Genomic DNA, 27,724 nt, shown 5'->3' with positions numbered 1-27,724 from the left:
TGTGGCTTCTGCCTGGTCGGAATAAAAACCTGCACCCACACTGAACCTTTCCAGATAAGATTGGACACCCTTATCCTAGAATTTAATCTTTGTGTGTAATTTACAGGGAATATTTGGTTGGGGCTTTGCATTACTATATTACTCCTACTTACAATGCCATCATTACATCTTTACCTGCATGTTTACACCTCCAGATGCCAAAACTCTGTAACTGTAAATATCATGATAAGCCTTTAAATTAAAGATATTTTTTACTGTACCATGTTCCAAGTTCAGCTCCCTTTACTTATACCTAACAGTTTAAAACCAATGCTGGAAAATGTATTCATATACTATAAATAAAGTATCTGAGACTTCAGTGAATGACATTAGGTCCCCATCTTGTGGTAAAAATGTATTTCACCCCATGCTCTGTATTTTTCCATGGGATTTTCCATTTGTGTGCAAAGCATTGATATGCATGACCACAAGATAGCTTCAGGAACATACTGATATATTCCATCTTAAATGTTATGTCCCATTACACAAACAAATCATTTATTGCTTACTACAAAAAGAATGTCTCATTGTAGAAACAATAGTTGCTATGGCACTAACTGGTAAAGAATACACACAATACATTGTTATATATAGTCTCTCATATATATATATATATATATATATATATATATATATATATATATATATATATATATATATATATATATATATATATATATATATATGTATATAATGTCTTCTTTTTAGTATTTAGAGAGATTTCTGTAAACTTCCAGTGAAACAATTCTGTATTGGACATTGTGCCAGACCTCGACACACAGCCATCAGGGAAAATGTGCTTTGTAACATTTCTTCCTCTGGTGTCACCATGGCTCCACTCCCTTGTTGCTTGGCAACTCAATGCTCCTTCAAAATGAGGTGAATATGGATGACTTTCACAATCTGAAGACTAAACAAACACCACATTTTATCATATGGACATTATATCAATAGTTTTACAGTATGTATCTTCCATATGTTTAAACTCCCAATATCTGTAATATAAATTGTAATATATTATACTTTTCTAGGTGACAATACCATAGGTGTAAGATAAAGTGTATTGTGTAATGTTTGTGTAAAATCTCATACCTACCACCATATCATGGTTAAAGTCACAGAGATCACACTTTTCACACCATTCTTATGTTTGCTGTGAACATTAACTGAAGCTCTTGTCTTATCTGTATGATTTTATATATTTTGATACAGGTGTTCCTATTAAAGTGGATGGTGAGTATATATAGGCTACCTTTAATTTATTCATACAAAATGTTAGACACATGAATGATATACTACATGTTATTTGCAACCTACCTCTTATTAGTTTACTTTGAATGATCATAATTTATATTAAACACTTTATATGTACATCATTGTTATTGTTTATGCACTTTACAAATCTGATCTTTCTCTAAATCCCTGCATTTATTGGTGGTATTGTTTAATGTTTGTATGTTTAATTTTTTTAACATACAACACTTTGTTGTATGTTAGATGTCCATGGTGCATGAAATCAGTATACTAATACATATTTGAATTCAAGAAAGTTATTTTACATGTTGTACATCAGCCATTTATTTATTTTTGTCTCAGGTTTTACAAAAGAAGTGCTGTCATCTAAAACAGTTTAACATGCTACAGAAGCCTATTTTTCCACCACTAGAGGCATCTAGTGGACACACGAAGCCTTGAGAAATGAACCATTTTTGTCATTCAAAACTTGAATGCTTCATGAAGCTTTATCTCACCATCACTACAACCCAGATGAAGACAAACAAATAAGAAAACATCTGTCATTTTGAGTTTTAAGGATTTCAGGTTATGAGGATTGAAGCAACAATTTACTATACGTTTTATATTGTTTTCTATTATAAATATTAGCATTATTTATGATAGTTATACATAACTTTTTTTCTTTTTTTAGTTTTTCTTAGTTTCTGACTTTTATGTAACATTATGAACTAAAATTTAGATTTACATTTATGTATAAAGTTTCTCAGTTATGACTTGTGAAGGCTCACAAATATTTTCATATTAAAAGATATGAACACATGTAAAGATAAACAAAACAATTTTAAGTGCAAGAAGTGGATTTCTTCTTAAATAAAAAAAAACTGATTATTGCACCGATATTAAGAATCACATTTATAATTTGTTTTAAATGATTCACATTTGTAATTTATGACAAAAAAAAAAACAAAAATCTATTTACACACAGCTTGTGTATATCTTTAGACGATGCGGTGATGAGACAGCAGGTGGCGGTAAAATTTCCTGAGCAAACCAACACAACAAAGCAGAGGACTGGGAAGTGTTGTTAACTCAGTGTGTTAGCAGTGCTGTTTTGTTGACTTTGCTTATGCTTTTACTGAAAGCTCGTCGTATTATTTAACAAAAAGGGCGAGCATCTTCCCCTTACGTGCCAAAAAAAGATATTTCGAAACCAAGCAACGCAACTTCATAACTTGTTAGCTTAGCATTATTTTTGCTAGCTACTATTGGCTACATCAATCTAGTTTGCTAATAATCAGGTTAATCAAACAAAGTATGGCTGAAAACGCAAATAGTGGCTCTGGTCTTCCTCCAGGAGATCCCCAGCTCATCACACTAATCGTGGAACATCTAAAGAACCGAGGTCTTTTCGACGAGTTCAGGAGGGACTGTCTAGCAGACGTGGACACCAAGGTGAAATTTACATCACTAGCTAGCTAAGTGTGACTAGCTAGCGTCAATGTTACACAGTGGGTGTGCTTATGTTTAGCCTCTTTGTATACTATGGAATTCCTGTGGTGACAAAATGTAAATTTCGACACGTTTTATGAAATAATGTGGCTTCTCTGAACATCTTATTTCTTGGGGCCCTTGTTTGTCTTTGCTTTTTATTCACACACAGTGATATTTTTATATGTACTGAGTTACACTTCATTGTAAAGTTGGAAGTCATAACTCGAAATGTCCTCCTTAAGTGGAGAATAGTGTGTTTAAAGTTAATGATATTTATCTTAGCAAAAATAAAAAAACAAGCTGTATTTTACAGAGGTAACCAATGGATGTATCTGTAAGTTGAATGGATTAGAGCAGATACTTCTGTTATCCAGAGTAGTGTTTTTTTTGTGAGAATAATGGTTCTGTTGAAGGTGTGACAAGTCAAGAGTAACGTTATACTGTGTGCTGATCTCCATGAGTGCTGACACCAAACTCTGTCATTACTAATGGCCAACATGTACTCCACAAATAAGATACAGAAGAGAGAAACAAACAGCGAACAAACTTTAGATTCTAATATCAACTGCATAAAAGACACACACACGGGCCACAGACTATTTTGAAATGTTGACATCTATGCAGGTCAATTAGAAGACAACACCTGGTGGACAATTGTAGTTTAATTAATTTTCTGTAAATAACCGATATAAACAACACCCTAAACCTTGTAAATTTGGCAGCTTTTATTTCTACATTGAGCAACTACCCATCGCTCATGCATATAAAAAATTACCAGAGAAAACCAACAGGAACATGGTGATTACAGTCAGGTCCATAAATATTGGGACATCGACACAATTCTAACATTTTTGGCTCTATACACCACCACAATGGATTTGAAATGAAACTAACAAGTTGTGCTTTAACCACAGACTGTCAGCTTTAATTTGAGGGCATTTACATCCAAATCAGGTGAACGGTGTAGGAATTACAACAGTTTGCATATGTGCCTCCCACTTGTTAACGGACCAAAAGTAATGGGCCAATTGGCTTCTACGCTGTTCCATGGCCAGGTGTGTGTTATTCCCTCATTATACCAATTACAATGAGCAGATAAAAGGTCCAGAGTTCATTTCAAGTGTGCTATTTGCATTTGGAATTTGTTGCTGTCAACTCTCCAAGATGAGATCCAAAGAGCTGTCACTAACAGTGAAGCAAGCCATCATTAGGCTGAAAAAACAAAACAAATCCATCAGAGAGATAGCAAAAACATTAGCCGTGCCCAAAACAACTGTTTGGAACATTATTAAAAAGAAGGAACGCACCAGTGAGCTCAGCAACCCCAAAAGACCCGGAAGACCACGGAAAACAACTGTGGTGGATGACCGAAGAATTCTTGCCCTGGTGAAGAAAACACCCTTCACAACAGTTGGCCAGATCAAGAACACTCTCCAGGAGGTAGGTGTATGTGTGTCAAAGTCAACAATCAAGAGAAGTCTTCACCAGCGTGAATACAGAGGGTTCACCACAAGATGTAAACCATTGGTGAGGAAGGCCAGATTAGAGTTTGCCAAACAACATCTAAAAAAGCCTCCACAGTTCTGGAACAACATCCTATGGACAGATGAGACCAATATCAACTTGTACCAGAGTGATGGGAAGAGAAGAGTATGGAGAAGGAAAGGAACTGCTCATGATCCTAAGCATACCACATCATCAGTGGTAGTGTCATGGCGTGGGCATGTATGGCTGCCAATGGAACTGGTTCTCTTGTATTTATTGATGATGTGACTGCTGACAAAAGCAGCAGAATGAATTCTGAAGTGTTTCGGGCAATATTATTTGCTCATATTAAGCCAAATGCTTCAGAACTCATTGGACGGCGCTTCACAGTGCAGATGGACAATGACCCAAAGCATACTGCAAAAGCAACCAAAGAGTTTTTTAAGGGAAAAAAGTGGAATGTTATGCAATGGCCAAGTCAATCATCTGACCTGAATCAGATTGAGCATGCATTTCACATGCTGAAGACAAAACTGAAGGGAAAATGCCCCAGGAACAAGCAGGAACTGAAGACAGTTGCAGTAGAGGCCTGGCAGAGCATCACCAGGGATGAAACCCAGCGTCTGGTGATGTCTATGCGTTCCAGACTTCAGGCTGTAATTGACTGTAAAGGATTTGCAACCAAGTATTAAAAAGTGAAAGTTTGATTTATGATTATTATTCTGTCCCATTACTTTTGGTCCCTTAACAAGTGGGAGGCACATATGCAAACTGTTGTAATTCCTACACTGTTCATCTGATTTGGATGTAAATGCCCTCAAATTAAAGCTGACAGTCTGCAGTTAAAGCACAACTTGTTCGTTTCATTTCAAATCCATTGTGGTGGTGTATAGAGCCAAAAATGTTAGAATTGTGTCGATGTCCCAATATTTATGGACCTGACTGTATATGGATACCTTCCTACTAATTGTACTAGCAAAGATTCTGAGACTTTTGAATACAAAACCGGAGAGCACAGTAATAAATTTCAGATGTGCAGAAAATATAGCAGCTATAAACTCAAGACCACAGAGAGAACAAGAATACTGCACCTTCTTATACAACAACTAGTTTCAATTAGAAATTTGTACTTATCGTCTAAGTTTTAAAATTGATTTAAGTATGCTGTGATTATTTATATATTTTGGAATATAAATATATGAAGATCATTCACTAAAAGAGATGGTAAATAAATGCATGTTTTGTAATCAAATTAAACCACAACCAATCATGTCAGAGCTTTAACCACATTTAACTTGCACACCCTTTTAACCAATATTTTAAAGCACCTTTGAATTTGTAAAAGACCTTGTGAACACAGGATTAATAAACACAGTGGAGTAATTAAATCATATTAAACCATTTAGTTTCGGAGAGTCTAAAATTTTAAAGATCTCATCTAGATATGACCTGCATAGTTAAAAAGCATAGCATAAAGCAGCAGAAAGTGTGTTTTGTAATCAGTTAAGTGGTTTTCCTCTATTGATCAAGTTATTATCTTTAAATAGCAGGTGACGATAATGACAAAAAAGGTGAAAAATGTAACCCTTTAATCATTAAACTGACTTCATTGAAGTTCATTGCACAACAATCCATATAACTAAGTGCTCTTTCATTGTGAAGCCAACAAATTATATATTCTTCGTATGTATATTAAATGAACTCCTCTTATTCTTTTCTAGCCAGCTTATCAGAATTTGCGGCAGAAAGTGGACAACTTTGTAGCTAATCACCTGAGCACACAGGACTGGAGTCCATCCATCAACAAGAACCAAGTGCGCAATGGTCTGCGACAGAGTGTAGTACAGTAGGTCAAGAATTAATGCCCTACTTTACTATCAGATGTATTTTTAGTCTTAATGAAGTGATGTATTGTAGCATGCCACACTATTCTTCACAGTCCAACTAATTGATAATGAAATTATTTTTCATTGTAATTGTTGCAGCCGTACATTTGTACATATTGCAGAGAATCAGGACAAGAGGAGTAGATATTATTTAATTGTCTCATGATTCAGTTTTAAAACAGAAATTAATAGTACATTTCTAATTACTAATCAATAATTAGAAATGGAAGAATGTGATATATGAATTGAGTGATTGCTAAAACACTGTCTAACTCAATTCTCAACAGTTGTGTTATTCATAAAGTGCGAATAAGTAAAAATTAAGATTTTTACCCACAAGTGGCTTATGAGTTGTATTAGCAGAAGAACAGAAACAAGGCCACAACTACGCATTTAACCTTCTGTTAATATTGTTGATTTTCTTTTAACATTTGAAAGACATTATCCTCTGTTAGCACCATAATGAGGTTACATATAATAAAAATAGCTGTTTTTTTCCCTCAGGATTTATCTTATTGCACTGCAAATGGGCTTTATTAACTACCGGAAGTTTTCCTCTGTTTTCGTAGGTCTGGAATGTTGGAGTCTGGTGTGGACCGAATTATAACTCAGGTGGTGGATCCAAAGCTGAACCATATTTTCCGTCCACACATTGAGAAAGCAATTCATGACTTCCTGGACTCAGAGAAGAAAGAAGAAGGAGTGTTGAATTCATCGACCGACACAGAGCAGCAAGATGCTGCTAGCAACACCAGCACAACAAAGGCACAATAAGGTAAAAGTTCACATTATCTTATCTTTATGTTAACCATGTAAGTAACCACCACCATTCCACATTATAGAACTTGTATAAAGTTATCTTTTTATGTGGCTTAGCAGATATTTATTTGAATCATGATAACTCACATAATACTTATTAGATGTTTGTTATATTTCAATATTGTCTCAACTCTGTTTCACGTGTTTTATAATGTAGGCACTCTGTGATGCCAATTGTGCTTTTTCTGGATTCTAATGACCTGGAGCATCAGGGTTATTGGCTAAGGACTTGCATCCAAACTGGATTTACACTTTGTGTGGGAACCTTCTCAGCTGGACAGACCTTGTGTGTTTGCATTTGTAAAACAAGAGAGCGAAATGATCTTTGACCTGTGTGTGAAAGCATCCATAAAATTAGCATGGGTGAAAGAAGAATATCTTGTTTAACTGATGTCATGTAAATAATTTTTGTGATGAGGAATCTGAACACAATCTGACGTTTCACATTTGTGAAATGCTTCCTTTTTCTGCTTATAATAGGTTATGCAGGGAAATGCTTCTTAAGTTCTTCATGAAATTCTACTTCATAAGTATTCTGGCAGATTCCATTTTATTGGTGGGAACCACAGAGATTAATGACTGGCCCATGGCCTGCTGCTGCATTTATCCAGGATTCTTTGCAGTGATGACATGCTGAGGAAGATTTATTTTTTTCTTTCACAACTGGACATTAAGCAGAGTAAGTGTTTATGAAAGGTCACTGTGTTCTGTCCAACTCATACATGGTGTCAAGTGATGGAATCATTGCTGTGGCAGGGCCTTTTTTTTAAGGGACATAGTGTTCTTCCACTGGGATAAAGGTCTACAAGTCTTGTTTATGTCTTTCACCACCATTCTTCTGAGAATGTACCACAATGTAACATTTGAGATTAACTTTGGTTTGCAAGATTTGGCACATTTGTAATGTGTCCTCAGCTATACACTTGTTATCAAATAAAATGCTTTCTTCAAAGGGTAAGATTGAAGTATATTTAAAAGTAAAATTGAAAAAACTAGTTTTTGTAAACTAGTAAAGTTTTGGATATTAAGGTTAAATTTTGGGTAGTTGGTATTAATAGATGATTTTAATATGCTCATATTTTCTCTTGAAATTACAAAATATTTTAACTATTGTAACTATTTTATACTATAATATTATATAATATACTATTTTATACTATAATAGAATAAAATCACAGTTTTTTGTGATGTTAAAAAGTAAACCTAACTTAAGATCAGTCATGTCAGATCATTTTCCACCCTTAAAATGATAAACAATTGTGGGTACATATGTGTGTATATATATAATGTATGTATGTATATGTGTGTATATATATATATATATATATATATATATATATATATATATAATGTGTGTGTGTAATATATATATATATATACATACACACACACACACACACACACACACACACACACACACACACACACACACACACACATGTGTATATATATGTATGTATGTATAAATAAATAAGAGTGAGTGAGTGAGAGAGAGATTTACAGCAACATTCAAGGAGCTGCATGATTCGTATGTAGAAACCTAGGTAGAACTGAATCAAACATTAGACCAGGCAGGTAAAGGGTGCTGTAAAATAGTGGTTAAAAGGGTGTGCAAATTAAATATGGTTAAAGCTATGACATGAGTTGTCGTGGTTTAATTTTATTACATTGTAAAAATTGCAATTTTATCAGGGATATATTGACATTTTATATGCACAGTATTTAGCATATGTAGCCTTGCTGTTATTGTCAGGATATTGTTGACGATTTTCAGGCTCTGTTATTGTGAACATATTGTTGACAATTTTTAGGCACTATAGCACATAATGTCCATGTATATTTGAGGACATAGCATTGCACCACCTGTCAATTAAGCCTCAGGGCTCAACATCTTTAGCCTCTCTTTTGTGTTCAGCAGAAAAATGTTCATCAGAATATAAACCAAGCTTGAGCCAGCAATGATCTCAGATTTCCTTTACTGGCTTGGTCGTGTGACTGCTGCCATGTTAAAGATACTTTGTCCCCCTCTCCCCATCTGGCGAAACCTGATCTGACCATTAACTGGAGGCTGAGTTGTGTCGACTGGGAGGTTGTCTGTACTCACCAATTTCTGTCATGGCAGAGATTTTTTTACTACTAATTATTATCATCTCTCATCTCTTCAAGATGTCATGATTGTGAGAAAAGTGGAGTTCTTTTGAGGTGAAGAAAACCAAGTTGTATGCATAGTTAAACAGTTTCATAACTCATGGAATAGTCAGGATACTGACAGATAAGATAATGCAATAATCTGATTACAGATGTTACTTGTGATCAGAGTACAGTACGTTTTTATAAATGTATATTTAGATTAGTTACTTTTTGTAAATTACCTGAATTCATTTTTGATGTCCAAGCCCACTTGGGTTCGTAAAATTGCATAAACACAGTGTGTGTGCTTTCATGCAATATATTTAATTAGCTAAATGTTAATCTGGTATTGTTGTGCTTTCACATCATTGACTTAAGTTTAGACAGATTCTTCAATTGTTTCATGGTCCAGTGCTGATTTTCATGTGCTCGTTGCATGTACTTTCGGTGGTGGCACTGCTTGTTCTGAAGTGTTTCTTTCATAGCCAACATAAACTCTTTTGACCAGTTTGTGTGACAGTAGTTCTTCTGGATTGGACCAGATGGGCTGGTCTCTGTTCCTTCCGTGCATCGACCCTTAGACATTCATGACAAGGTTGCCAAATCACTGGTTGTCCTTCCTTAAATGACTTTTGATCTGTTCTTCAGATCAATTTGATTTATCTAATCACCGCATATTGTGAACACTTTACAAGACCTGTCATTTTGGAGATGATTTGGACCACGATTTGGCCCTGGCAAAAGTTGCTCAGATCCATTCATCTTGCAATTTTTCCCAACACTACACCTTCAAGAACTGCTAGTTCACTTTATGCCAATTGTTCCCACCCCTTGACAGGTGCCATCATAATGAGGTAATCAGTGTTCCTCATTTCACCAGTAAAATGTCAATGTTATGATTAACTGGTGTATATATGTGGAGGGTCCCAAAAACTCCAGGAGTTTGAATGTGGTGCATGCACTCAATGTAGCTACAGGCATTACTGCTAGGTAATATATGCAACTCTTTTGAAACAATAAATGGCCAATTTATAAAATAGAACTCAGTAATTCCGCTTATGTTTGGAGAAAGAAGGGTTGTGTGTATGATCACAAGAACACCATACCCATCTTTGTGAAGTACAGAGGTGAACGCATCATGATATGAGGCTGCTTCTCTAATAATGTATTACACATCATTGAACAAAACGTATGGATTGATGCATTAGGAAAGTTAGAATAAGGGAAGAAAATGAATAAGTGCCAAAAGATGGACATTTCACCAAGACAACCTCAAACATACAGCAAAAATAATTCAAGAAGGCTTGAATTCAAAACCTCTTACTTGAATTCCATTAAAGGTTTAGGGAGGAGTCTTTTACACACTTTGGGAACTGAAGACAATTTGGTAAAAGGAACAATATCCAAACACCCTAGTTCAACAAAATGCTCATTGCCTAATTAATAAATATGTTTTCAACCTAGACATACTGTAAACACTGTTACTGTGCCCGAAGTCCCAAACTAATTGGAAGGCTGTTCCATAACTGTGGGGCTTTATAAAAAAAAGATCTGCCACTGTAGAGAGCTTTATAAAAGAAAGATCTGCTGTAGTCTTTTAGTTGGGACGCTAGATGCTGCATTCTGGACTAAATCTTATTCACCTAACAGAAAACTTATGCACGTATGTTGTTTGTTGACTTCATCTCAGCATTTAACACCATCATTCCATCCAAGTTAATAGCCAGATTAATAGATCTGGGCATTAACACCACAACTTGCAACTGGATTATGGACTTTCTGACCAACAGACCCCAGCAGGTTCGATCAGGCTCCATCTGCTCAAACACCATCACACTCAACACTGGTGTACCACAAGGCTGTGTGTTGAGCCCCTTCCTCTACTCCCTCTTCACCTCCGACTGCAGGCCTGTGTATGGATCTAAGTCCATCATCAAGTTTGCAGATGACACTACAGTGATCCGTCTCATCACCAACAATGATGAGACTGCCTACAGGGAGGAGATCCAGCACCTAGCCACATGGTGCAACGACAATAACTTGCTCCTTAACACCTCCAAGAAAAAGGAGCTCATTGTGGACTTCAGGAACGAGACAAGAGGGACACGACATCCACATCAATGGGATGGCTGTTGAGCGCTTTTCCAGTTTCAAGTTCCTGGGGATCCACATCTCAGCAGACCTGTCCTGGACTACCAACACCTCCAGCCTGGTCAAGAAGGCTCACCAGCACCTCTTTTTCCGTGAGGACACTAAAGAAAAATCAGCTTTCCTTGGATATCCTGGTGAACTTCTACCGCTGTGCAATAGAAAGCATCCTGACCAGCTGTGTCACAGTCTGGTATGGAAGCTGCTCTGTTTCAGAGCGCAGGGCATTGCAGCGGGTGGTGAAAACCACCCAGCGCATCACAGGGACTCCACTTCCAGCCATGGAGGACATCCAGAAGAAACGCTGTCTGCGTCAAGCTCGCAGCATTCTTAAGGATTCCTCTCATCCCGCCCATAGACTGTTTTCACTTCTGCCCCCCGGCAGGCGTTTCAGGTGCCTCCGGACCAGGACCAGCCGACTAAAGAACAGCTTTTTTCCTAGAGCTGTCTCTTTATTGAACTCTGCCCCTCGCTGATCCTACTGTCCTTCATAGATTGTTACATCTCCCCCTCACACTTCGTTATTGCGCTAATGGACTGTTCACACAAATGGACGTTATTGCACTAATGGACTATTACACAAACTATGCTCACTTGCACACTTGCTCTCTTTTTTTGCATTGCTGCTCACCATTGCCTTATCATTGTATATACCCACCTGATTTCTGTTTATAGTAACAGCAATATATTATACCAATAGCCATATATTTTGTTTATAGCACATACCATTCTGTAAATTTCAGTTTATACTAATAGCCATCTGCATATAATATTCATATTACATATATATTCATCTGTATATTATTTTTATAGCAAATATATATTCACCTGTATATTATATTCATAGTACATACACATCTGTAAATTACTGTTTATAGCAATAGCCATATATTTTGTTGCATCCTTCTGTAAATTTCAGTTATAACTATAGCCATCTGTATATTATGTTCATAGTACACACACATCTGTAAGTCACTTCATATTACCATTTTCTTTAACTTATTTAACTTATCTAAGTCTTGTAAAAACTGTATATCCTGCACTTTTATCCTGCTGCTATTGCACTCTGGTTAGACCTAAACTGCATTTCGTTGCCTTGTACTTGTACATGTGTAATGACAATAAAGTTGAATCTAATCTAATCTAATCCAGACAAAAGGGATTAAAGGGATAATACAACTGAGAGGTAACAAATGAATGAACTAATATTTCTGCATTGTATAGTGCTCATCTTAGCAGTATTTCTGAGGTGAAAAAAAAAGGTTCTCTTAAATGAAAGACTAGTCAGTATTTTTTTGTACTGCGGCACATGGTGAAACAAAGGCCATCTGAAAAGTTACTTCTGAAAAGAAGTCAGAATTAAGTAGGAGGAAGTTAACGAGCATCAACTGTCTACTTTAATTTACACATTTCTTAGCTCTATTAAGCTAGTGTCTGTCATCTGGTTTGCTAAAACATATAACCGTGTCATCAGCATAACAGTTAAAGTTAATACCATGTTTATTATCAGTTTTAACCAAACATAGCATACATAAAGAAATAAGCAGTGGACCTAAAACAGAATCTTGAGGAACACCAAACTTTAGCTTGGTGGCATAGAGAAGTCACCATTTCCATGCACAAACTGATTAGTTATAAGAAACAGTCAAATAAATCCTGAGCCTCTGTGCATGTCCACTTTATGTTTTAGGAAGACCTCATATCTGTCACCTTCTGTTAGATATGCTGTCATAGCTAGTCTTGCTGGAGTCCTGGCTTGCACTCTGTACACAATGTACATTGTCCTTACCATCACATGATCATAAGCATACCTATTATAACACCCCCACATCATGCACATGCTACTTCTAAGATACCAGTGATCCTGACATCTAAAACTAAAGCTAAAACTGCTCACAAATTTTAAACAGGAAGATAAGTGTAAATTATTTTGTTCAAAGAATTTCTTTTTTTTTCATTTAGTACTGTTCTTCAGAAGCTATGAAAGATATTTAGTTGTTTTCCAGAACACAAAATAATAACAATACACCCCCCCAGCCCTTAATATGTCAAGTTGCCTTCTTGAGCACTAGTGAATTTTTGTACCTTTTGTAATAGTTGTGTACAAGTCCCTCAGTTGTGCTCAGTATGAAAAGATTAATCATAAAATCATAGAGCTTCTGTTGGAAAGGGGGAAAATATGCTGAAGATGCTGGAAGAGCAAAGGTTGTGCAGAATCTGGAGAATTTTTCTGAAGAATTGTGGGCAGTCTTAATGCTCAGGACAAACAAGAGACTCATGAAGAAATATCCCAAAATAAAAAGTCATAGGTCATCAACTTAACAACACAGTATTGAGAATCAAGGAAATATAAACTTTTGAACTGTTTCGTTTGTGTAAATTCAGTTATTATTTTGTCTTTTGGACTATATGAAACACCTTTTATGTTAAACAGCTTATTCAGGGCAGAACTAGTTAAAAATACAGTTTATAGGATCTTCCTAATTCCTGTAAAGCCCTCTTAATGTGCACATATTCAAGATGCAGTGTAAACAGAAGCTAAATAATAACTAAATATCTGTATTATGATTCATCTCAATAGCTTTTCAGTATAGTCTCAATTGCAGCTGTAATCAGACATTACTGTCTCACACATCCTGGGTCAAGGGTAAAATCCTGAATTAGTTACTGTCTGTGTGGTTTTCTCCTACTGTCCAAGAACATTTGATTAACTAGTTATCTTAAATTGCCCCGATATGTGGACGAGTATATTAATGTTTTATGCACATGATCCCCTGCAAAGTTCTCTAGTCATACACGCTGTGTTACCAGGATAAACTTTGGATTCCACCAGGATGAATATTTATCAAAGCTAATGGCATAATAGCAAATGCTGTTATCTCAATAATTTAGTGTAGATACTGTACAAAGACATTTTATAAAAGTGAAAACCTGCATTGTAAAAAAGTTAGAGTTATCCAGCACTTTTTGGCCTATGATATGCAGCAATTAAAAACTCATGTCCTTAGAGAGCTTTGCTAATGTAGTGTGAAATTGTATGTTCAGGGCATCACAGGGGGGAAGGGGTCAAGGGAAGTCTCAACTGACATTGCATTTGTCTTCTGGACATTTATAAATCACCAGAGTAATTATTTGAATGGGGATAGGAAAATTAATCACACTGAAACGCAGCTGCAGGTCACTTGTGTGCTGCTCAAGCCACAACAATTAAATCCACATTCCTTAGCAAAGCCTTCTTGCATCTGTTGAGTTTAATTGCTCCACTTTTTTTCCTTTTACACCCAATAGTGGAGGAGATTCATTACATTCAGTGGCTAGCTGAGATTAGCTGCATGCATGCCAGATGTGCAAAAGCCCAAGTGCATTGTTTGACCCAGCTTAGCAAAGGTACTTTCCATTCCATGTAATCCTAGTAACAGAGGTGCCTTTGTGTCAAATAGAGCTGCCAACTGCCAAGCATAGCTATTGCTCATATTGTCCATACAATATTGCCAAAGTGTTTGGAGCAATATTGTCTCAAAACTGCTGATTTGTACAAAATTACAGTTACTGGCAAATTCATTTAATATTTCTCTTTATTCGATATATTTACATTTACAGCATTTGGCAGACACCCTTATCCAGAGCGACATACTGTACAGAAGTGCTTAAATCTCTATTATTGGATACATTAATGCTGGTTCACTAGGTTACATACTTAAGATACCATGATTTTAAAACATTGTTACAAAGTTACAATGAAAAAGTTTCAAAGTTTGTTTTTTTTTTTAATGCAAAAAATAGGGAAAGAAGTGCTAGTTGAAGTGTTTCCTGAATAAGTAGGTCTTCAAACATCGTTTGAAAATAGCCAGTAACTCAGCCATTCGGACCCCTAGGGAAGTTCATTCCACCACCTTGGTGCCAGAACAGAAAAGAGTCTTGTAGTGCACTTACCTCTTACCCTGAGAGATGGTGGAACCAGTCAAGCAGTGCTGGTAGATCGGAGGGTGCAGGGTGCAGTGCATGGAGTGATGAGGGCTTTGAGGTAAGAGGGAGCTGGTCCATTTTTGGCTTTGTAGGCCAGCATTAATCTGATGCGTGCCGCTACCGGAAGCCAGTGGAGGGATCACAGCAGTGGGGTGGTATGCGAGAACTTAGGCAGGTTGAAAACAAGCAGTGCAGCTGCATTTTGGATCATTTGCAGAGGACGAATTGGGTTCATAGGTAGACCTGCCAGCAGTGCATTGCAGTAATCCAATCTTGAAATGACAGGAGACTGAAAAAGTACCTGAGCAGCCTGTGTGGACAAGAATGGCCGAATAATTCTAATATTGTAGAGAAGAAACCGACATGAGCGAGTCACATTAGCAACATGAGAGGAAAAGGGCAGTTGGTTGTCCATGGTTACTCCAAGGTTGCGAGCTGTGGCTGAAGGGGAGATCAGATCGTTGTGCAGGGATATATATGGGGATGAATCACCTGGGATGAACAGCAGTTTAGTTTTGCTAGGATTGAGCTTTAAGTGATGAGCTGTCATCCATGATGATATTTCTGCCAGACATGCTGAGATACGATCAGAAGCTGTGGTATCTGAGGGTGGGAAAGAGAAGATAAGTTGTGTATCATCAGCATAGCATTGGTAAGAGAACCCATGTGAGGAAATAACTTCACCAAGAGAGTGAGTATACAGAGAGAAAAGAAGAGGACCAAGTCCTGAGCCCTGTGGGACACCAGTGGAGAGTCTGCGTGGAGCAGATGCAGAACAGATCCTGACCTCTCTGGGGCCCTAAGCAAAATTCTGCTAAGGGGCCCTCCTACCTTATTATTTACTGAGGGATGTGCATTCATAGTGACCTGGCATTATGCTCATTCCAATGTAAATCCACTGGTTTCCATATTACATTAACGTTGTTGTAACCTTGATTGAGAGACTATAAACATTGTCATTAGGAGTGCTATCACGCTACTTTTTGTACTGGTCACCACACAGATATTTCTGCTGGAATCATGTGTCATGCGCGTTTCATTTCGTGCACGATTGCACGCACATATGAACGCATGTACACGCGCGGCGCGGTTATCGAGCTTCCGTTTATAAACACCGTTGCCCTTGGGCGTTTATTCACGCGAATGTTCACGCAATAAATTGTTGTGTGACAGACAGGCCAAGAGATGCACTGGCAGCACTGCACAGCTAATTTAGCTAGTAAGATAAGAGACTAGAGACAGAATCAACTTTACTGTTATTTGTTCTTGCTGACATCAAACTTGAAGAGAACACAAGTTTACCTGGTTGCTGTTCTCGCATTTCACTCTCATTTTGTTTCTTTTTTCTCTTTTCATGGCCAGATGGATAGCTCCGCTTCATATTGTCATCTACACTTTAAAGTTTGCGGGGCCTTACGCAGCTTGCGTAGTGAGCGTATAGGGCCGATCGGCTCTGAGCAGATGCCACTTCCCTCCATGTTACCTGATATGAGCGTCCTTCAAGGTAGGAAGCGAACCATTCCCAAGCTGATCCGCAAATCCCAAGACTCCTGAGGGTGGACAAGAGAGTCTTGTGGTTGACCGTATCAAACACTGCTGAAAGGTGAAGGAGGATAAGGACGGATGACAGTTTGTCTGATCTAGCAGCATGTAGTTTCTCAGAGACATCCAAAAGGGCTGTCTCTGTGGAATGAGCTGCTTTAAAGCCAGACTGGTTTGGATGATCTTCCTTGGAGGATGTTCTGTGAGAGATAGACAGACAGTTCATTATAGACAATCCGTTCAAGAGTTTTTGAAAGAAACGAGAGAAGTGATACCGTTCTGTATTTACTGATGTCTGATGGATCCAGATCAGGTTTCTTTAGGATGGGAATAACCCTTGCTCTCTTGAAAGTAGTTGGTACCTGACCAGATTACATGCTTACTAAATGTGTTTTTAAACAAATATGATATTATTATTATTATTATTATTATTATTATTATTATTATTATTATTATTATTAGATTATCAATAGATTATCAAAACTTTTAACTTTTTTAGTTAATCTCATTTCAGTTTTGTTTTCATTTTCAAAATTGTTTTATTCTATTGCCCAATTGCCCTTAACTTATATTTGTTGTATAATAATTTCACAACAAGAAATGCTATATAACATTTGCTAAGGTAGAATTGTTTAAGAAACAATTTCTATGAAAAGTTATGCAAAGTGATGTCCCAGTCGAGTCATCTTTGATGCCAGACATTAAACTTGCTAACAGCTGAATAACCAGGTAAGAATAACCTGTAAGTATCCCTACAGGTTTCCACAGAAAATGTACGATAAATAGGTACAAAAGCAGTTTAAAGACAAGTGGTGTCCTGTATTCACTAGGCATGGGCATTTTGGTCATTTCAACAGATTGAACACTGAACATGTCAAATGAAAGGAGTATAAAAATTTCTAACGCAGTGGGTTAATGGCATTTTTCAGCAAAATGTTTCTCATTCTTTCTTAACGTTTCAAAATGTTAACATAGTTATATGAGATCCTGGGCATGAGATCCTGCCTCTCATATTCCATGATGTGTGGTCAGTTTTGCTTTTGATGGAGCAAGATTCACTTATATATCAATTCACAATATATATTAAACATTAAGACCTGTCCAAGATTTGTTAAAACATATGAATGTCCTTCAGTCTTAGGTTTAAAATATTGTTTACTGACTGAATATACAGATTTCAGAATACACAAGGTAAATCGTTTGGAAAGATCAGTCTTCAAACTCCTGATTGACCTTATCTCCCAAAACATTTAACTCAAGTTATCGCTTGTAAAACATACATTTTTAGATACCCATTTCAAGACAAAGTGCTGCATAGATTTATACAGAAGACCCCAAAGAACTTCAGCACTGGGGGAAGGTCCAAAAAGAGGTGAACACCATTCTCAGAACAGCTTCCATGTATTTGTTTAGGGAAAGAACTGGCTCAATCCTGTCAGATGTCAAGCTGGGCAAGAAAACACTGTTGTTTTTATGAACACTAAAAAGGTTGAATAAAACCCCTTGTTTTGAACAGTGATAGATTTTGTTACCACACTTCTTTCCAAGAGGTAACAGTTTCTTGAGAGAGACAGGGCACTCAGATACCTACCATTAGTCCAAGTGAGTGCCTCCTGCCTAAGGTAATCACAAGACCTTGTGTTGTGCAAGCTGTCAGCCAGGCCAAACTGGATTTGTGATTCTGAAATACTGTGTACTTTTGTATAGAGTCTTTATGGTAAGGAGTGAACCCGTCATGTACTCATATGTCACTATGAGATTGTGTTGTAATGTATCTGAATGAAAATTTCAGTGTTAACAATAGGTCTTGGATACTAGGAAAATTGTAATAATATTTTTTTCAATGATGTCAATTTGCATTTATTTTATATACTTTATGGTACATATGTTTTTGAAATAAAATACAATTTATAGGCTTTTAGGTTTCTCCACTTGTCTGAGTAGAAAATTGCCTATAATATTTATGTCATACAATATTTCTTACTGCCAATAATTCTGGAGTTTATCATACCTGCAGCATTATGACAAGAGTAATAAAATTTAACTTTTAAAATGTGCAGTGATATTATTTGGTTGACACATTATTAGAACAGATATGATTTAGATCTGTGACACACTCACTCTACTCTGAACATGACAAAAAGCTTTGACATGGAAAATAGTCCCTAGTATTCTATAAATGTTATCATTATATTCCAATACATCTAGCAAGATTTGCATAAGTTTGTCCTGTTCACTGTGATATATCGCAGCCAGACCTAATACTAATACAGGTGATGTGAATAATGTTGGTCTCATTAAAATGGCACCTGTCAAGGCGTGGGATATATTAGGCAGCAAGTGAATAGGCAGTTTTTGAAGTTAATGTGTTGGAAGCGGGAAAACTAGGTAAATGTAACAATCTGAGCGGCTTTGACAAAGGCCAAATTGTGATGGATAGACACCTGGCTCATAGGACCTCCAAATCAGCAGGTGCTCCCAGTATGCATTTGGAGTCTGTCTGTTCGGAATCCACACAAGAACTATTGAGGCACAAATTAATGAAAAAAAAGGTTAATCCTGGCTGGCAATAGTAGAAAGTTAGGACATTGCAACTTGCTGTGTATGGGGCTGCATAGCAACAGACTGGTTAGCGTGCCCATTTTGACCCCTGTCCTCCATCAAACGTGACTACAGCGGGCACATGCGCATCAGAACTGGACCTGGAGCAATGGAAGAAGGTGGCCAGTTCTGATTGATCACGTTTTATTTCATGTGGATGGCCAGGTACCTATATAATATAAGGTAGTTTATTTTAATGTTATTACTGATCTGTGTATATTTTTTAATCATAGTAGAAACAGGACACAGGTTCAAAATATTCACCCTGCAATGGATCCAAATCAAAGCCCAGAGTTTTATTTACCATAGATAGCAAAATGCATATGGTAATTTTTAATAAAAAGATGTTTGGGAAGGTAGAAAATAAATATTTTTGCACATCAACCTACTCAGTTATATTTTATAAATTTAAATGTTTTAATCAATTCAGATCAAAAAAAGGCATTCTAAGCATTATAATTTTAAGTCATATTTGTTTGTCTCACAGTGCAGTCATGCAATACATGTTTTCCACAGCCGTTGTAGCCATAACAAGGTATAGTACAAGAGTTCATGGATACAGGTATTTGTAAGAACATGTTTGTTGGACAGGGGTCACATGTCAATCAGCTAGCAACTAGGTCATTTAGGTTTACACTGAAAGGTTATGCAAATCCTCAAGGGGTTTGTGGGGGTGGTATAACAGAGATTGCATGAAAAGTTGAACTGGAAACTGTCTGAGTCAGGCTAATATGTGAGACTTCATCAAAACATCTCCTAGCTAGAGGCTACAGTGGTCTATAGGTTTTTCACTCATACTGAATCCTACTCTCAAGCTTGTGTATATTCCACAAAATACATAAAATGACTACATTCTGGGGCATCTAGAAAGATCTGACTGAGATGTGTTGATGGGCCAACAAGCTTACAAACCTAGCAAATTACTGAAACCCAGACAGCATTGGGCTAAGTTAGCAAACCAGCTAACATTATTCTTTATTCTTTCTTTATATGCTTTTAAAAAAATCGAGGTGTTACTCATTCAGCCTAGTTCACTTCATTAGTTAACATAATTGTTCAAAAATGTATTTCTCTAAAAATTATTTTGAATTAGTTGTATCAAATGTAGATTATATTTACCCAAATGTTTTTTTTTTCATTACATTAACATACAGTTTTACTTTATTTTGTTGAGCACTAATTTTACCTTTAATAAAGGAAAATATTACTACAGATACTTTTAGTCAGGATCTGTACATTTTCACTGATTGATTATTTAAGTTAATTTCTGTTTTTTTTTTTGACTACATTTAATTACATTAATAAAGTATTTCAAACATTTTACTACTGCTCTGTTCTGTGGATGATGTAATAACACAAAAGCATCATAGACAGTTTCATATCTGGTATCTGATTACAAACTAAATAAATTTTTCTACAGCACATTGTTATTAAAAATATGATCAGCTTGAGGAAATCATACTTTACTAGCAAGATTTTAGACATGATTGACTGGGCAGACTGACTGATTTTACCACCTTCTTAATTTTTTGGTAATGTTTAACTGGCTTTTTTCCCAGTGTGACCTTAGATGCTATCCATACCATATCTGTTGCCTCCTAAGATGTGTTCATTGGATAAACCTGTTGACTGAATGACTGAATCTTTTGCACTAATTGCATCACTGGCTGCTTTAACAGCTGAATTAATCATGATCACACACTTGCTTTTTGTAATCAGGCAATTGAAAAATCTTACTAACAATAACACAAACTTGCAATAACCACACAAAATGGTAGATAAGATACAGGAGGTGACAAATAAAAGGAAATACCCACATAAGTGGTTTATCATAATGTGCATTGGTATAAACTCTTCGTATAATACTCTTTGTATTGGAGGGATAAACATTGTTTTTTGAGTCCAGAGCTTTACATTATTTACATTATTTATTTACATTAGAATTTACATTATTTTTATGTTCACTGAACCATTCAGTGACCCTGGAACTACTGATTTGCTGTGTTTCTAAACCAAATTCTAAACCTATTTCTATTTTCACTCAAAATATCCTGGGAGATAATAGTTACTTATTAAACAGCACATCTGTTCTGGCTTATCAAGTTATCAAGGTTATTAAAATGATGACATGGCATGGCACATGAAGTGCAATTTAGACAGGATAAGAACTAACATCAGTCAAGAGATGGTGAACTATTTGCACTATAAAAATGTTGCTCATTTTATACTCTTTTATAGTGTTATAAGAGATAGTGGCACATTCAGCACTATACATTTCTACCTTTTTATAATCATTATAATAACAATTCCAAAGCTTTGGATCATTTTCAAATATACTTTTGAAGTGTTTGCACAAATGTTATTGGCAGTAATGGTATTTGATCTTTAAAACTGTTTGAATTGTAGCTCAAGTTCCAAAGAATTGTTTTTTCAGTGCAACTTCTTCCTGTCAGTAATATTAGCTACTTGATCAGATGCACATATTTCTTTCGTCTCAGTGCATCAGCAGGTATGTTTAATTTATACAAACATAATAGAAAACACATGGATATGACACATATTTAGTTTATATACTGCATAACTTAAATGTACAACATCCAAATAGAGGTTTGGGAAGACAAATAGTGCATACGCTATCCATGGTAAAGTAAATCATCAAAACTCACTACAAATTTAACAAAGCACCACATCGAGCATTAATGCATAATATGGAATATAGATAGAAAGATAATGTAGCTTGTTATAGCGATGCTAAAATGTGAGTAAAACAATCTATTAGCCACCAAGACTACACCATATAAACACCGACAAAAATGATTCTTTTTCTATTTCAATCTAAAAAGAAGAATACTAACTAGAAACGGTTTTACACTTATAGAGTCCAATTTTGTAAACATTTTAATATTATCTTAACTAAATGCATGAGAGCCTGTGCAGAGGCCCTGGGTTTTTGATGAAGACAGTTTGTAATTTCTCATCCAATTGTGTTTCGTACATAACGTGTCCTTAAAAAACTCTAGAGTTCCACAGAACACAATAGTTTAGTTCAATGGTTTCTGCTGTTTCTCCTGACATATGATAAATGATACATATACACTGAAACAAAACTAAGAGCTACAATGGATACGTTAGCAAATGCATTAAGACATTATGGCCCAAGAACAAAATTGCACTAACTAATTGCCTATTTAGTGGAACTGACTCTTAAAAACAGGAAACATACTCCACCCTCACTAATTCAACAATGATTAATTTTTCTCAGAATATATTGTGGCCTTATAATTTATTGAACTGGGTACTGTGAATAAGGCATAGAATTGCTAGAAACTCTAAAGGTAAGCTTACTGATATTTTAAATAAATTTCTTTACAAGCACAATCATTTTAAGGTTATTTTTTATTGTGATGTACTGTACTCTTTAGCCAGAAACAATGACCAAAGATTAACAGTGATTTTGAACAGATAATTATATCAAACTATCTTTCTATACCTGCTTATATATACTTCATATCACATACTCATTTATCTTCTACAGTTGCTTTGTGCACTGGGTGGGTAGAATGAGTTTGAGTATTTTCCATTCCATTACAGGGCACCAAACCCACACCCACATGTTCATTCGCAACTAGGTCAGATTAAAGCCAGTCTACTCACAAGCATGTTTTTGGAATGTAAAGTTAAAACTAAGAACCCAAAGGAAACCTAAACTGATAAGGGAGGGCCATGGGAATCGTCCCACAGAGCTTAGTATCCAACTTCAGGACCTGAAACTTTGGCACGCCAACACTACCTGCTGAAGCATTGTGATGCCTTCATTATTTTATGATTGTTAATTACTTTCCAGTGTTTCATTTCCATTAGTCATAGCTTTCTCTGTTCTTGCTGAAACAATACAGCACATGTATTACTCTCATCTCCTCTAATAGTTATATGATTGGACCATTTCAAAGTAGACTTCTATGAGTCCTGATCTATATCCTATTTAACATCTGTAGAAAGAGCTGACACATGAAGTCTGGAGCAGTTTGTTCACGAGGAGTGAACCAAAATAAATGTTGAGAGGTGCAGAAGTCTCATTGAGAGTTAGAGAAATCGCTTGATTGCAGTGATTACCAAGGTTGTGCAACAAAATATTAGGGTACCATCATTTTTGTCCAGGCCAGTTTCATTAGTTTGTTTAGTTTTTTTTTAATGCTTCTGTTGAACCACAAAAGCAATGTCTGTAATGGAAAGAAACTAAGAATTTTATCCACATGCATATGTAGTCTACTAGTTAAACTAATAATGAACTTAACATTGACAGGTAATTGCATGTAGTATTACATGAGGGCAGAACAGAGAAACCTCATGCAGTATATGAAGGAATAACTTCAGGGTCATTGACCCTTGACTCTGAATGCACATGACTGTATATGTGTCCTCCAGGTTCTTTTGTTTCTTCCAACCTTCCAAAAACAGCATAAGCTAAATTAGTAAAGATGTTAGTTAATTGAAATAAGGATTAATTGGAAATAAACTGAATAAGGATAAGCTAATGTGTGTGTTGCCCTGCCTTTACCTCCATATTCTGAGGATTGTCTCTGGATCTACTTTAAGCCTGATCAGAATAAAGCACTTACTGAATGATCGTTTCATACCCAGTCATGGTGAGGGTTATAAGTAGTCTAATAAGTACCTCTTTGGGGACTTATTTTTAGTCCAGTTTGCAAAGCTACATTTCACAAATTTAGCATTATTGTTTCTTCCTTTTTAAGCATGCTTTATTAATGACATTTCAAAGTTTATTACAATTTTCAGCAGATACAAATTTTAAAGTCAGCCACGAGGATCAAAAGCACCATATTTACACTCACATATAAAATATAGAAACTTTCAAACAAATCCATTTGCATATTACTTTCAAAAAGTTTCAAACATGTCCATGCTTTTTTTCAACAGTCTTCAAATCTGAGTCTTTTATTGCACACTTTGCCTACATCCCACAACGCCACCCGGTAACTATAGTAACCCCTGGTGGCGCATTGATCTACGTCTCCTAATGAATAAGGCAGTGTGCGGTGTGGCACGTAACTCCCGCGCTTGTGATAGGCCAAGCTGGGAGACTGACAACACCTGCTTGTCTCTTTCCTCAAACACTGGAGTTCTAGCCGACACACTGTGCATCATCCTCTGCAGCTCCACTTTTACGCATCTGTTTAATGCAGCACTTGGTTAGTCGCCTTTAGCTGCGTTTTACGGTTATGCTCCTGGCATCCCAAAGCGCACTGAAAGCAAGCTTCTGCATTGTTGGACAGATTTATTAGACTGCTAGACATGCATGTGAATTTGGCTGTAGTTGTGCTTGTGTTGATTGTACAGCGCAAAGTGGACACTGCGGATTCCGCCGATGTTTATAACACCTCATCGAAGGAGAGGCCTCTTAATGCTCACAAAAGACGGTTATCTCTAGAGGATGCAGGTAAGAGCCAGCTCTAATATAGGTTTGTCTGTGTTTATGTGTTTAAGTTCATGTTTCAGTTGTAGCCTGTTCAGTGCAGGTTACTTTCCATCCAAAAGCGCGTAAGAAACAACTGTCCAAAACTCCCCTTTATTCCTGTGACTCTTATGTCTCTTACTTTTATTGTTAGGAAAACTTACTCTGGGAATCTACTGTTTTAACTTAAAGCAAATTACAAATAGTCTGTAGATGTAGATGCAATGTTTTGTATTCATACTCTTCTTTCAACCCCTTATACTGTATCAACATAAAATGTTCGTTTAGGTGTAAATATGATGTGTATTGGTGTATATGTATATGTGTCCTCCTGCGTGCTTTATAGTGGAGATCCAGCAGTGTTTGCTGAGCGCTGGAGATGTCGGATGCGGTACATTTGAGTGTTTCACTAACAACTCCTGTGAGATTCGGGGACTGCACGACATCTGCATGAGCTTCCTGCACAACGCCGGCAAATTCGACTCTCAGGTAAGAAGCACACTTAACACCAGTAACCCACCGATCATGAATTGGCTGGGGTAAAAAAAACAAACACTGTCACTGAGAACCAAGGATTCTCAGACAATTTCACATATTCACTTATAAACATCTGTGTGAACAGCTGCAGCTTTCTCTCTATACCTTAGTCACTCTGTACAGGAAACCTTCCATCGCCGTTGTGTTTATGTTCATGGGTGATGTGGTAGCCTGGTGATTGGAAGTTTGTGCGCCCGAAGTCTCAGGTCGGCCAAGACGCCAATGCTGGGCCCCTGACCAAGGCCCTTAAAAATCAATTGCCAAAAGAATTGGAACCCAAATCATTTAGACTGCCATATAAGAAAAAGTAATGAAATATGTCTTTGAAGCCAATCAGATAAATATATTTTAAACAGATTATAGCATAGAAAATATACACACCGTAACTAACACATGATTGATTTTATTTATTTATATATATATATATATATATATATATATATATATATATATATATATATATATATATATAGAGGCAATTACTGAAATGGTATAGTAAATAACTTTCTGATTTTTTTTTACTCACTAGAAGCACAGCAGCTCCACATATACTGAAAACACTACATATGACTATTACTAGTTCAATCACAGCAAGTCATTTAAAATTTCAACTTTGTTTGGCTCATCTGCATTAGGTAAGATACCCCATAATATGTGAATGTCAACAGTGTAGTATTTGCTGCAGGGCAAATCATTCATCAAGGATGCATTGAAGTGCATGGCACATGGGTTCCGTCACAAGTTCAGCTGTGTCAGTCGCAAGTGTGTTTCTGTGAAGGAGATGGTGTTCCAGCTGCAGCGCGAGTGCTACAACAAACACAACCTCTGCTCAGTGGTCAGGGAGAACACCAACGTCATGATGGAGATGATTCACTTCCAGGATCTGTTTCCAAGAGGGTATGTGGTCTATTTTTAAACTAATTTATAGCCACTGAATTGGTGTCATAAGTCTTTGAGTCAGTATACTATGTATTCAAGAGTTTTCATGCAGAATGTAATTTAAAACAGAATAATCGAAGGCAAATTATTTATGTAAATTAATGCTTTACTTTTACACTGTGTAGTGGGGTAATGCAAATACTTTTTTTTTCAAATGTGAAAAATTATTATTATTATTTATTATTATTATTGTAATGATCATGAGAATCATTACAAATAATGTTAGCAGTAACATTCTCAGCTTTTGAATATCTAGTAGATGTGACTGGACATTTTTATAAAGATGATTCTCTCTCTGATACCTTTAGGCCTCACGTAGAACTGGTGAACATCCTCCTGGGTTGTGGTGAGGAGGTGCGTGTTGCCATTACCCACCGTATTCATGCACAGTGTGAGCAGAACTGGGGTGCCCTGTGTGCCAGCCTCAGCCTCTGCCTGCCTGATCACAGCAGTATCCAGACTGCGCCTACTGTCACGCCTGTTCCTGCGATCAGCAGCTCCAACTTCCTGCCTCGTGCTAAATCTCCTCTCTCACAGCATGATGTACAGCAGATTTAGATACTTTGCAAAGAAAACAAGGGCCTTTCTTAGCCTTCAGTACCTCGAATGGACCACAGCGCAACACATGTTGAGGCCAACAAGCAGGTCTGTTGATGACACTCAGAAACTTAATGGAACTAACAAAGTGTGTACATACAGCAGTGTGTGCATAAAGGTAACATCTAGAGTATTGTTCCTACCACAGTGTGATGGTATATACACTGTATCTGGAATTTAGGATGGAAACAGCCCATGAAGTGACAGTTTCAGCTGATTAAATACAAATCTGGAGTCTTTAACAGTACACTGTCTGCAAAACAAAGTAGTTGACACAACAAATGATCAATGACAAACAAATGACACAGCCTCCATTTTTTAGTATTTTATGAGAGAAAATTCATGGTGCTTTTTCTCAAGAGCACAAGATGGTGAAGATGTGATCCACATTAGTTTTAGTATTAGATTAGTTTTGGTACAGTCCTTATTATATAATGCCAAAGCTGAATCATGCTTATGGACACTGAATATATTATTTCTGGGTTAAGCAGAGTGTCAGATGTGAAAATGTACCAACTCATATGGTAGACAAATTGAGATATGTGACTATGACACCCACTGAAATTGAAAAACTAATATCCAGCCACTTAATGCCGCTAATTAATTTAAATGGCTTCATGAAAACAGGAACACAGGTTAGGGTTAGGGTTAGCTAACCCTAACCCTAACTATTTGCTCCATTTGAATGTTTCTAGACTACAAAGTGTGTCTGTATACTGACAAAATATTTTGCTACTATATACATGATATCAAATTTATAAAAAAAAAAAAAAAAACTTATTTTCAAAATGTAAAGGTCTAATATGTGTCAAATAATTATAAGCAGAATTAGAAA

The 27,724-nt window shown here is 36.4% G+C and overlaps 1 protein-coding gene across 1 annotated transcript; it reads left to right on the top strand.

Moving 5' to 3' along the window:
- The first annotated feature begins 2,304 nt into the window (after positions 1-2,304).
- Positions 2,305-27,104, top strand: LOC132860383 (uncharacterized). Its single transcript, XM_060891572.1, has 11 exons — positions 2,305-2,727; positions 5,973-6,097; positions 6,707-6,909; positions 10,777-11,217; positions 11,267-11,371; positions 11,451-11,628; positions 24,432-24,553; positions 24,619-24,801; positions 25,163-25,305; positions 26,039-26,250; positions 26,601-27,104. The coding sequence occupies exons 1-11, from the start codon at positions 2,590-2,592 to the stop codon at positions 26,848-26,850; spliced, it is 2,100 nt and encodes a 699-aa protein (XP_060747555.1). The 5' UTR covers positions 2,305-2,589; the 3' UTR covers positions 26,851-27,104.
- Positions 27,105-27,724: the final 620 nt, after the last annotated feature.

The sequence above is a fragment of the Tachysurus vachellii genome, chromosome 17 (genome assembly GCF_030014155.1).
Source record: "Tachysurus vachellii isolate PV-2020 chromosome 17, HZAU_Pvac_v1, whole genome shotgun sequence".
Lineage (NCBI taxonomy): Eukaryota > Metazoa > Chordata > Actinopteri > Siluriformes > Bagridae > Tachysurus > Tachysurus vachellii.
The sequence above is the reverse complement of the archived record's forward strand: the minus strand, read 5'-3'. Positions and strand labels throughout refer to the sequence as shown.